The 13,454-nt window shown below is 34.2% G+C and overlaps 1 protein-coding gene across 25 annotated transcripts in view; it reads left to right on the plus strand.

Moving 5' to 3' along the window:
- Positions 1-3,557: 3,557 nt before the first annotated feature.
- Positions 3,558-13,454, plus strand: part of LOC137631578 (protein bric-a-brac 1-like) — a 406,081-nt gene continuing 396,184 nt past the window's right edge. For 3 of the 25 annotated variants that reach the window (XM_068363412.1, XM_068363420.1, XM_068363418.1), the window contains exons 1-4: positions 3,889-4,057; positions 7,669-7,882; positions 8,099-8,278; positions 8,655-9,140. In XM_068363412.1, coding sequence (XP_068219513.1) covers positions 7,697-7,882; positions 8,099-8,278; positions 8,655-9,140 — 852 coding nt within the window. In that variant the 5' untranslated portion in view covers positions 3,889-4,057; positions 7,669-7,696. Of the gene's footprint in view, positions 3,702-3,877; positions 4,058-7,668; positions 7,883-8,098; positions 8,279-8,654; positions 9,142-13,454 lie in introns of those variants that run through there. The other 22 variants (XM_068363414.1, XM_068363408.1, XM_068363415.1 and 19 more) reach the window with 17 other exon arrangements.

The raw sequence follows: 13,454 nt of genomic DNA on the forward strand, positions 1-13,454 counted from the left end.
CGCTACCACAACTACGAGTACAATAGCGCCTCCAACGACCTTGAATTAAGACTATCATCTTTATTTTTACTAATAGTTCAACCTCTCAGGCAACTAACATGTGTTTTTAAATGCCAACGAGATTATGTACATCGATTAAATGCTTAGAAATATAAAAACAACGACAAATACCCCTAAATAATAAAGTTTTCTTTGTTATTTAGTAACGTGTTCGGGAAAGTGACGTCATGAGAACAACGTCACAAACTCTTACACGAGATCTGTATGAATGGGAAACTCTCCGCCAACGGATCTGTGCTGAAAGAACTCACGTTACTCATCATTCAAGAGATGTCTGTATAGGCAGGTGGTGTAGTTTGCATCTAAAGTAATATGTTAAGAGTAACAGCATTGGTTGGTTCGTTTTCATGGGCTGGCATGACAACAGAAGTTGTCGATGCTGGAATTAATAATACATGGAGCACTAAAAGAAGTCTTGCCCTTTACAAATGAAATATCTTTATGACCCACACATACTTATAAAGGAGTACCACATAGCTTTATGACAAAATACATTCTTATAGAATTATGAATATTACTATATAAAGAGAAGGGCTGGAATTAGGACTTTGAAAATAAAGATAATCTAGACACCGTTAAAAACAAGATGAGTAAGAATTTGCTTGATTCTACCTCCAAAGAGAACTGTAGGCCTACCCCAAATGTGGAATGCCATTGTACAGGGGCTAAGGCACTAATGCATGATTAGAGAACATTGGTTTAATTACTGTTCTTCTAAAAGAGCTGTTTGCCATAGCTAAAGTCTCTTCTACTCTTACCACGAATGTAAATAGTCACTAAACATTCACATTAGCTACTTACTTAAGTAAGGATCTAAGGTGTAAACCTGATATTTATGTTTATATCATCAGCCGTTGCTAGTCCACTGCAGGACAAAGGTCTCAGACATGTCCTTCCGACTCCCGTCTGTATATAGTCTTTCTATGGCAGTCTATACCCGCAAATTTTCTTAGTTCTTCAATCCAAAAGAATAAAATTATAGGTCCCCAGATATTTAAAACGAAGTATTAGATATATATATATATATATATATATATATATATATATATATATATATATATATATATATATATATATATATATATATATATATATATATATATATAAGGAAGAACTATTGATCATGTTTAGTTCCTTTAAATATTCTTCGAGCACTTTATGCATAATTGTTGTTTTTCAGCGATTCAATGCAGATTCTGTAGACAATGTAGGCCTAATTGCGTATTGCTATTTTACTTCTTTGAGATGGAATTTTTTTTCTACCTGACTGAGGTAGATTAAAAAAAAAATAGCATCTGTTTGAAAAGTTCTCGTTGAATATTCAAGTTGATTTATTCTGAAATTGAATTTCTTGGTAGTATAGTCTAACTGAAAAATGCATCAATGTGAAAATGCTTTACGGTGTTGTACTTTGTGGCTATATAGGCCTACTTAGTTTATATTTGATATTATATTTAGATTCAAAAGATATAAGCCACTCTCTCTCTCTCTCTCTCTCTCTCTCTCTCTCTCTCTCTCTCTCTCTCTCTCTCTCTCTCTCTCTCTCTCTCTCTCTTACCATCATCAGCTGTTGCTAGTTCACTGTAAGACAAAAGCCTCAGACATGTCTTTCCACACACGTCTGTTTATGATCTTTATATGCCAATCTATTGCCTCAAATGTTCTTAGCTCGTCGATCCAACGTCTTCTCTTCCTTCCCCTACTTCTTTTGCAATCTTTCCATTTCTTTTCTAACATGTTGAAATATCCTCTACTTTAGTTTGCTCTTGTATACAGGTGAGTGTGTGTGTGTGTGTGATAGCACACAGCCGGAGATTGACTTAAAAGGTCATGTGGTTACAATACGAATCATTTCTCATAAATGTCATTAGTCTAATAAATCGTAACTTAGCGAACTTGACCATTGATGAATACAAATGACTATGTTATTGCTAAGTTATCAAGTCCAAGAAACGTATTTAATATTCACACCTTATTAATTCGACAAATTTATATAAATGATTATTTGGTATATCGTATGTGGATTAGACCTATTCGAAGTAAGATAAAATAGTCTAGGCCTCTCTAAAGAAAAATGTCTTCATTATGCCTGAAAGTTCCATCATATTGCAGTGTACAGTTCCTTCTCTTGCAATGCATATTAATTGAGCATTTATGTTAAGAAGGATTAAACCCCAAAATTAGATTAGAAAAAAAAATTCCTGGGTAGGTCTAATGGTTAGAAAATGAGAAACTTTTTTTTCCAGACAAATCACTAAGGTATATGAATGTTTTCTTTACTATTAGATAAAAAGTTGATATTTAAAAGATAGATACATTTAAGATGCGGCAAATTACAATATTACACACACACACACACACACACACACACACACACACACACACACACATATATATATATATATATATATATATATATATACACACACACACACACACACACACACACACACACATATATATATATATATATATATATATATATATATATATATATATATATATATATATATATATATATATATAATTCTAATTATTAATACTTTTCATATAGTTTATTTATTTCCTCATTTCCGCAGTAAGCTATTTTTCCTCGTTAGCCCTTGGGTTTATAGCATCCTGCTTTTCCAACTAGGGTTGTAGCTTAGCTAATAATAATAATAATAATAATAACAATAATAATAATAATAATGTATAACGCACGTTAATGCATAAGTATAAGGATGCTTAACAGTAAAAAATGTCCCTTTCTTAGTCTCACATTTGGAATACATCCGATCTCAAGAAAATCTGGTAACTACAAGAAGTTGCTAGAATAAAAATTTCCTTAATTCAGATAGAGAAAATAACGATTGAGAAATATGCTCTTTATCAAGGTCATATCATTTCAACCGGACTTTTAGTTTAACACATACAACAATATTTACCATTGAGGAAAGATTAAATAAAAAAAAATCTGTATTTGGGCATTTTGTTACGTCAATAAGTTTTCCATACTATCATAGGAAGAAAACGTAGTATTAAGCAGATCTAGTCAAATTATAAAACAGTTAATTTCTTTAAAGTTCTAATAAAGTTTGTCAGGTACTTCCAATTAAGTATCAAATAGTAAATGCTTTACGTGGATGTACTGATCCCAAGGTGCAAAAAAAAAATGCTTTTCTTAAGGTTGACCATAAACAAATGCTACGCAGTGCTAAAAGTTTGTTTACATTTCAAATTTCGTGCTTTATAAGTAAAATATATATTTTCTACTAATGTATCTCATACAAACAAAAGGAAAATGAATTAAAATCCCCGCTCTGCTAGAATTTGTTGCCTAAAAACGGTGGATATAAATATGTTGTGCTCCCTTGGCATCTGCTGTTGCCATTCGAATTTAGCGCCCGAATTTGGGATGTATAGTTTTCGTAAAAATAGCAACATTTGGCTACTTTGTGAGTTGTGTGCTTTATCACACGTTGTCTATCGAAATAAAATACACTATAAATCGTTACAATTAACTTGTAGAAAGTACTTCGTTATAAATATGAATTTTCCCTAGCTCGTATTGATTGATGACGTCACAGGTGCGTCACCACTCCGCCCAGCGCCTCCCGCCATTTGCAAGCGTCTCGCACGTTCCTGTCTGGCTGTGATATGTGAGTATGATTTATTTCCCTCCCGTAATTTTGGCAATACGCATTGTTTACGCCCCAAAGTAGTACCGTTAGATGAGGTTTCGCGTTAGGAGTGTTCCGGTGTAATTCCTGCGGCGAAACGACGTGAAATAAGCGTAATATAGTATAAAAACGGAAGTTGGAGTTTCACGTTCCGGGTTTTGGGCGTTTGGCGGCGGCGTCGTTGGGAGGAGGGGACGCCGCGCGGGTTGTGAGGTTGTGAGGTTGCTCAGTCACACTTTATAACACTCGCCGTAAACATATCACCGCTCTCGCTTATACCTCTCCCCATCTTAAACCAGTACTATGACGGATTTCGCGAACTTTAACTCATTTCGGTGGGTCTGGTGACTTTGTTTCAGCTTAACTGTAGTTTTGTCTAGTGACGATGGCATCTTTTTTTCCCGGGGGGAGATGGAGATTGTAATTCCTCCGAGGGGGGAGTTTGTGTGTGTGTGTGGAGAGAAAGAGAGTGAGTGAGAGAGAGAGAAAGGAGGAGTTAGTGGGGGGTTTGGAGAGAGAAGAGCGTCGTTGAAGGACAAAGAACCCCTTAAAGGCACATTTTATTTTCCTTTTTTTTTCGTCCTAAGTTAAAAATCTCTTGGCCCTCCATGAGCTTCATGACGTCGACGAAGTCTCGGTTCTGTCGTTGGGGGAGGAACAAGTGAAAATTATCCGTAGGGGCAAAGTTTTGGTAGAGAGCAAAGTTCCGTTTATGTTTTTTTTTCGGTAATGTTAGGGTCTGATGCGACCCCTGATTCTTGGCGGCGGTCTTGGGTGCGTTATTCTCTTATTTATTTCTATTTCACCATCGTTATTTCCTTAATCTATTCCATTTTCTCTTTGCCTTTCTTATTTCTCTATTCTCTTATGCCTGTATTCCACCTTCTGTTAATATGTTTATCTCCCTTTTCGTTTCTCCATCTATTTTCTCCACTCCGTAAACGAATCCCTTATCTCCAATTATCTGTGCCAAAGTCTTCGATGTAGTGTATTAGCACGGCATAATCCACCCACCCCCAGTGCTATTTTATGTTACTAAGTGGAAACACCGGTGCATTTATTTTAAAAGTTTTTGCCTCGGCCGAGTTCGGAAGAATGTATATTTAGTAGTGTGTTTTAAAAAGTGTATTTTGTATCCGTTATTTGTCGTAGATAATATAAGACTTTTTGTTTTTGTGATGAGTTATCCGTTTCCCGTCCGCAGTAGTGGATGTTTCTGACCTCTGCCAACAAAGTTTTGTAAGTTTCAAAAAGTTGGGTTCACCGAGTGGAAGGAGAGCAGAGAGAGAGGGAGAGTGAGTGAGTGAGAGAGAGAGAGACGCTCTTCTACGTTAGGCTTATTTGTTCGTACCGTAGAAGTTTCTGTAGTTGATTATTTTATGTTTAATTGTAGGATGTGTTTTTATAAAAGTAAACAATGGTATATTGTCCAAAACGCAGTGAATGATAAGTTAAAATTTATTAAGTTAAGGTGACAAATTAGGTTAAATTGTCATAAAAGACCTCAGTGAATAAGTTATTAAGTAACTTTGCTAAATTAGCTTATGATAAATTTGTATACAAAGTTTATAGCTATTTCGGGGTTTATGCCAAAAGCACACATAGGCTTCAGTGGCGTAGTTGTCTAGGTTATACCTTGCAACCGTAAGGCACCTTTAAGGGTCTATTTTGGGATTTATGTGCAATGCTTTAAGAGTTATAGGCTAGGAGTTCTTAATTCACGGTTGACGTTAATATGTGGTGTGGTGGTATTAACATTAGTGTGTATGTAAAGTTCTACCAATGTGAAATTGTAGGGATAAATGTACCTGTAGTTATATATATATATATATATATATATATATATATATATATATATATATATATATATATGTGTGTGTGTGTGTGTGTGTGTTAGCATGTTTTAATCATAAAGTTCTACAAATGTGAAATCGTAGGGATAAATGTACAATAATTATATCCCTATTAGTTTTATTGTCATATGTGGCTTATTAATGTATCATAATTATGAGGTTTAAGTTTTAATTTCATATGCATTTGGAATTGAACATTTAATGGGAAATCTAGCACAATGAATGGTAGTGTTAAATTTGTACCATAGAAATTGTAAGTTATTCAAATATGTCATATGGGTTAGCTAAAATTTATTTTAGAATTTAAGGCTACTGTAGTGTTTGTGAGGATTATTCAATAGTTTCTGTTTGCTATTTATTGGGAATATGTCATGGAAGTTTGTAAGAAATATTTTTGATACCGGTTTGATATCTTTTAAAGTAAGGAACTTCAAAAGAAAGTTTGGAAGATGTAGAAATTCTTTAAGTGTGGATGATTTCGGGGTGTAGGCCTATAGCATTTCTGTTTTTATTTAATCTAAAGAAAAAGGTGTGATCAGAATCATAGACATATGGTGTTTAATTTATTGATAAAATGCTTGTGCTTTAAATCCTTCCGTTTCGATGTTAAAATCTTTGGAACCCTGATTATTTGGTGTTATTTTTTCATTTTGATATTCAAACTCATTTTCTCTTTTTTTCTGCTGAAGTAACTCCCCCATGTTTATTGGTTTTCAAATCCTTTTTGAAAAACCCTTTATTGATCCTAAATCATAAATTTGCCATACTGCATCTAAGATATTAAAACAATGTCTTAGGTATTGTGCTAAATAATGCATTTATATTTGAACCTTTTGGCTCTATGTGCATATATATGTGTGTGTATATATATATATATATATATATATATATATATATATATATATATATATATATATATATATATATATATACAAGGACAAAAATCAATTATATCCACATTAAGATTATTTTACAAAGTATTGTTTCGTTATTAGTTTCCCATAAAATATTACATTCAAGTTTTCATACTCTTACTTTGAAATTTGTCTAGTCCTAATTATTAAAGATATCTTTCTTATTGTTAACTTGAAAATTGATAGTTGAATTAACAATCTAAAAAATTATTAGTCACGGTTGGGTTAGTTTTGATAAATTGCTATTGTATAGCATTGCTACTTACAGAATTGGTCATATGCTTATACACTTCACAATGCGGAAGATGTTTTAATTTTTTGCTGTTACTGTCGTCTTATACTTTTTTGTCTTTTAAACCGTTATCCCACATTGGCTTTTTCAACTTTTTAACCATTTTCACATTCACTCGCAAACTGATCCTTGATACTAAGCTTAAGAATCGATATGATGTAAATTTCAGGTTAAAATAATTTCTATTGATTTTCTCTCTAGTACAATGCCTGTTATTCGTAGTTGTCTTAAGCCCCCACATCCATATGCCAATTTTGGTTTAGATATTTTTTTGTAAAATATACCAACTCATTCACCTTTTGAATACTTTAGTTGCTTTATATCTGAATTTTTATCTAACTAGTAGCTAAATTCTGCATTTGCACAGATTTGCTTATTTTGCCAATTTTTCATAACTGGGTGGCCCTCTATGCCCATAGTTGTGTATGAAATCAGATCACACTTTTCTATTATAGTTCATAAGCAAGTTGAATAGTTATTCTGATACACTACATTTCATGTAGATTATAGGAGCATGAAAAGCAGGAACGTGTTAGTTCGAAGGGTCTTGGTTCCCCACTTTTTAGTTACCATTTGCTGCTAAATTCTTCCCTGTTTTGTTCAATATAGTATTCAGCAACATCTGTGAGGTGAACAGCCTATGCTGTTCAATTTTAACAATGGATATCACATTTTCCTAAGGTGTACAACTTTATTCCTTTTACGTGAGTGAACCTTTTGAAAAGGAAGCACCCTTCTCTGAATGGCGTTAATTGTGGGACGAAATTTAACTTCATGCCTCTGTGTACTGTAGATTATAGTAACCTATGGGTAAAGTGGAGCGAGTATTATACACTTTTGTTTCTTTATTTTCTACCTAACAGGAATCGTCTTTGTTCTCCTTACAGATAGTATACAAGGTGGAGGGGGGCGAGGATGGGGGCAGATCAGCAGTTTTGCCTCCGATGGAATAATTTTCACTCTAATATTACCTCAGCATTTGAGTCCTTACGAGACGATGAAGATTTCGTCGATATCACACTTGCCTGTGAGGGCAGACAGATAAAAGCACACAAAATGGTCCTTAGTGCCTGTAGTCCATACTTCAGAAGTTTATTAAAAGTAAGTCGATTGTGGTGCGAGAATTTTCTTGCTTATATATTAGATATAGTTTATTCTTGATTATTGATTTTTGTATTTTTTTTCTTTGATTTGGTAGTGTTTTCATGCTTATACACTAGTTAACATATTTTATTCTCTTGATCATTGATTTTGTATTTTTTTCGTTTATTTTGTACATTTATAAATATTTTAAATTTCATGGTTTTTCTTCAACAGGGTAACCCGTGCCAGCACCCCATAGTATTTCTTAAGGATGTTACTTTTTCAAATTTATCATCCATTTTGGATTTTATGTACCATGGGGAAGTGAACGTATCTCATAATGAACTTGCTACTTTTTTAAAAACTGCTGAAGCACTCAAAGTGAGAGGACTCGCAGAAGATGAAAAGAAAAAAGTAAGTGCCCCTGGTTTACTCTTCTAAGAATGGCTGTTTTGAAAGCAAGAAAGATAGTGTGTGTTCACTTGCCTTCAGCTCTCAATTGTTTACAGTTTTGATCTCAAAAAAATCAAAAGCTCTTGTTTAGTTATGTTTTATTTTTATTTTTTGGTGTGTATGCATTTTTGCATTTGTTTCAGCATGATCGATTCCATTGGCTGCAGTTCATAGCAGTGAGAGTAAAATATGCTAAAAATTGGTGTTGTTCAGTACAGTATAGTTTTTCGGTTTTATTTTTTTGGGGTAAGTTACCTAGTGACTGCAAAATTCTTGGAGATTATCTACGTTCCTTTACGAATTGCTCTCATTAACGGAAATGTTTGGTTGTTTTCAGGATTCTGAAAATTATAATGAGACCAGCTCGCCTCCCCCACCTAGAGACCCTCCCGACCCGGGATCTCCCCGGCCGGAGGAGGGTAGCAGCGCTCCTGATACACATCTCAGTGACTCACCCCCACCTAAGCGACTGAGAAGGAGATCGGGAAATTCCGTACACTCGACGGAAGACACAAATGAAACGGTGCTAAGTGACCAACCAATAAGGGACACTAGTGTGAAAAACGAACCTCAGGACTTTAATGAGGAGGAGGATATCTTGAGTCAAAGTGTCGACCAAGATGTTATAAAAAGTGACGTGGTAGACGATGACCGAAACTTTGGTCCTGCCGAATCGGTTACTATTAGGAGTCAAGCAGCTATGCAGCAACTACAAGAGTCATTTGGTTCGTTCCTGCCGGGCATGGGCCAGAGTCCGGGCTTCCTTCCTCATGGTGCTACAGACATGCCAAGACCTCCACCTTATCCTTTGGAGGGGGTTCAAGGTAGGCGCAATTTGAACATTAGTTTTGTGGTTGCCTGCTTCTCTTGTTTTCATTTTCACACTTGAATCTCTTCTTTTAAGTTTCAGTTTGGTTTTCTTTTGTTCTTGAACTCATCTGGAATTAGGTTATGGAACTTTTTTTTACTGATTTGTAACATTTAGAAGTGTAGCAATGCTGTAGTTATTAGTATATATAAAAGCCACATCAGGTAATGATTATGTTGTAGTATTGTATTGTGATTTATCTCTGCACTGATCACTGTTCTAAGGTTATGTAATAGTACAGGTGGAACTGTACATTATCACCATAGTATGTAGTGAATATGGCTCATGCCTTTGGGGAAGGCATTTTGTGTGTGTGTCAAGTCTGGATATCTGAATCTGTTTCTGAAATATTGATTGAAAGTATACTTTTTTTTTTTTTGATAAGCAAAGCTTGTGTGAATTCGTGGATGCTACGACTCTTCCTCCGTCTTTGTATATTTTTATACCCTTGCCTAGTAATTCAAATACAGTAGTTTCAGTGTATCACAACTTTATTTCAGTTCTATACAGTATACATCCAGAATGGTTAATTATAGAATGCTCGCTTCTATAATCACTGTATTCAAAATAACATTTTGTAGAATTGAATCGTGTCTCAAAAGAGTTGCAGTGACGAATTTTGACTCAAATTTAGACGATTGTAAATTTTCAACTTTTCATGAACATTGTTATACTTTTTGACCTTGCTTTTAAATTTGGGAGTTATTCAGAAATATTCTTGCGGTTTGGGCATTTCCTATTTCCATACATGTATATGCAATACATTTCCTTTGTTTTCACTTGCTTTTAAATTAAAATAATTGCGTACAGGACAAAGTATCTTCTGCTTTTATTTAGGCGAATGTATACTTGGCCCTTAGTATAGGCATTAGGAAACCTGCATGTCTGCTCTTGGAGCAATTACAGTACCATATGTCTGTCTAATCTATTTTCGCATTATGTCAAGTTTCATACAAGTCATAAAGTTTGCATTTTCCTTTGGTTAATTTTAATTTAAAGCATTATGATCTATAGGTTCTTAGTATAGTTTTTCAAAAAAATTTTTAGTTGCTAATATATCCCATCAAACAGTATGTTTTTTTCATGACATTTTGCTCAAATGTGACTTCTTTTTTTTTTTTTAATTTTTGTGCCTTTGGCTCTTAATTTTTGTTAAAATTTGTCATTTTCAAATTTATCCTTTTCGATATTAAATTTTTCTCTAATCGATATTACAGTGTAAACAATAATAGATTAATAGCTGCTTTTCTGCTCATAGCTTGATACAAAGCACTTCTGTTAGCATACAGCATGATATAAAGATCTGCAATTGATTTATTAAGCAAGTGCATTGAAACTAGATTTAATCTCATTTTTATTGCACAATGGCTTCCTGTGTGGACATTTTTCGGATTTTAGTACACTACACAGTATATAGTACATAGAGTTAGCATTTCCATTTCTTAAATTTTATTCATAAATTGGTGCTAAGTTTCATTCATAAAATTTGTGATATTCATGAAATTTCCATTTCTTAGATTTTATTCATAAATTGGTGCTACGTTTCATTCATAAAATTTGTGATATTCATGAAATTACTAAGAAATATCCTGCAGTTGCTTCATGTTCGTTATTTTCATGCGCACTATTCATTTGTACGTGTTGGTTGATGTTCAATAAATAGAACAAAGGATGGCAGATTTCTGTAGGACAATTGCTTGAATAGAATGTAAATCCTTCAGTTCACCTTCTGCTGTTACTGCCTAGATATGAATTCAAGGAGAATTTCTTTCAATAATATCTGCTTTACCACCTACACTTATCCTTCACAAATAATCAAATTATTACACTAGTTACACACAGTATCAAGCTCTTTCCTTTTATAATTTGCCTCCGTTTTTAAATAGTTTACTGTATTTTTATACATTGATTAAATCTTACCATTTGCTCAACGGATGGATGAAACAAAAAGTCAAGATTTTTCATTTATGGACGGTTATTACCCCATTACACTTTTTTTTTTTTTAAGACATGCGTTATTGCACAGAACCAACCATACACAAAAAAAATCTTTTTAAAGCCTTGAATTGTTCCTTTGGTTTCCATCCAGTTCGTATGCCTCAGTTGCATTTTTTTCAAATTTTCCTTTGTTCAAGGCATATTCTCGCTTTATATAAATGTAACAGTAAAGTTACGGCTGTATTTGTATTTAGCTGTCGTATTAGAATCTCTTGTATCTGGTTAAGACATTGCCCCTCTGATAAATTTCTATTTCTGAAAAATCTTGAAGTGATTTAGTGTAGCATTTCATACAGTATTATGAAAAGGCAAATTTACAGCACTTTATTTTTATTTTGGAAATGCATACATATATTATTATTATTAGCTAAGCTATAATACTAGTTTGAAAAACTAGGTGCTACAAGGCCAAGGGCTCCAACTGGGCAAAATAGCCCAGTGAGAAAAGGAAATAAGGAAATTAATAAACAATATAGGAAGTAATGTACAATATATGGGGCTATCTGTACGTCACTCCATCTCTGAACAGTAAATGCAAGTTAGCACGTTCCAGGCAAATAAATTTTGGCTATGATACTTCGCTATCCACTCCCTAAGATATATGTCCTCTTGTGTGTGGTTTTATGCCCTTTTGCTGTAAATGAATACTGTACTCCACTAAACGTTGAATACTGTACTACACTTAGTTTTTCATGTGAATACAGTAGCAAATTTTGAAGTATAAACACCTCTTGCACTTGAAAGCATTTAAACTTAAACCATGTAGTTTTTGCTGATTTTTTTTTCTTTTTTATTCAATCTCCTTTGGCTTCCCTATTCTTTTTCTTGATGCGTTTTGTCATTGTTTTATGGTGCTTTTGTTTTTCTAATTTGGTCTTGGATCTTTTGGCCTATCGACCACTTTATAGGCATATGTTATCTCCACACACCTTAACAAGTATTTATCAGTCTATAGTACATAGTACAGTACACCATGTACTGTATATACATGTGATAGCTTATTGGGTACGTCCCTGCCTGGCAATCTGTTGAAAGTTCGAGACCCGTTCGAGTTTGATAGTTTCTTGCAATGTCTGTAACCTCACCCTCCTTTTGAGCTGGGGGGGCTTTAGGGAGGACCCTATAGGTCTACCTGCTGAGATATCAGCAGCCATTGCCTAGCCCTCCCTGGTCTGAGCTTGATGAAGAGGGTTCTTGGGCACAGATCATGTGGACAGTATAGTCAGTCTAGTATAGACATAGGCAACTTGCACCCCGCTTGCCACATGTGGCCCCCAAAATTATCTAGCTTGCTGTAACTTTATATATTCCAGTAATCCCTATTATTGTTAGGAAATATTGGAAGATGTCAGTTTTATTTAAACTTTCTTAGACAAATAAAACAAAGAAGAATTGCAAAATACTCATTATATAATGGGCAAGTCATATTTCTTTCATATGTGTATTATCATGTGGCCCTTACTTAAATACAGTAAATTGTGGCCCTCAGTTGACTAACAGTTGTCCGCACCTGGTCTTGTACATTGTCCTGTCCCTCATCTCTGCCTTTTATGAGTGACTGTTTAACTTCGGAAATGAAGATATTGGTCGTTCTTTCAGCAAGGAAATCGTACTGTCGTATACTAGCCATTTAGGGTAAAAGTCTTTATTCTGAGAACTTTAGGTTTCAAAAATACTGTAGATTACACACCCATAAAAAGAAATTCACAGTTGTCCAATACTGCACTCATTCTGTGCTCTTTTGATATGCTAGTTTACAAGTGTATTATGTGCCCTGGTTGAAAGTAATCAAGCGCAAACAGTTTAGAACAGTTGTATACAGCATACTAGCATTCACAAATACTTGAGTAAGTCCACATAGGGTCACCCTGCTTGCTTGCACTCAACATAATTTATATGCATTTTCATGACATGAATTAGATTGTGTAATGACTTTTTCTTAAGGATTACAGTACAGTACAGCTTAGGGACATTATTTTCTGCTCACGTCAAATTTCCAGTCCATTTCACGCTATTTTGCATTATGGCTCTCCAAGATTTGAGTGCATGCTTTCTTTGACAAGCTATCATTGTATGTGCATATGTTTGTCCAAAGTTAGATGATAATTTTGTTAAGCCATATTGAGCACATTTGTACTTTTAGTTAATCTGCTCACAAAATCGCAATTGCTTTTGAAACGCTTGTGACTTAGCCAGAGAAATTTTTGAAACGCCTGTGACTTAGCCAGAGAAATTTTTAAAACGCTTGTGACTTAGCCAGAGAAATTTTTG

The sequence above is a fragment of the Palaemon carinicauda genome, chromosome 40, assembly GCF_036898095.1.
Source record: "Palaemon carinicauda isolate YSFRI2023 chromosome 40, ASM3689809v2, whole genome shotgun sequence".
Classification (NCBI taxonomy): Eukaryota; Metazoa; Arthropoda; class Malacostraca; order Decapoda; family Palaemonidae; genus Palaemon; species Palaemon carinicauda.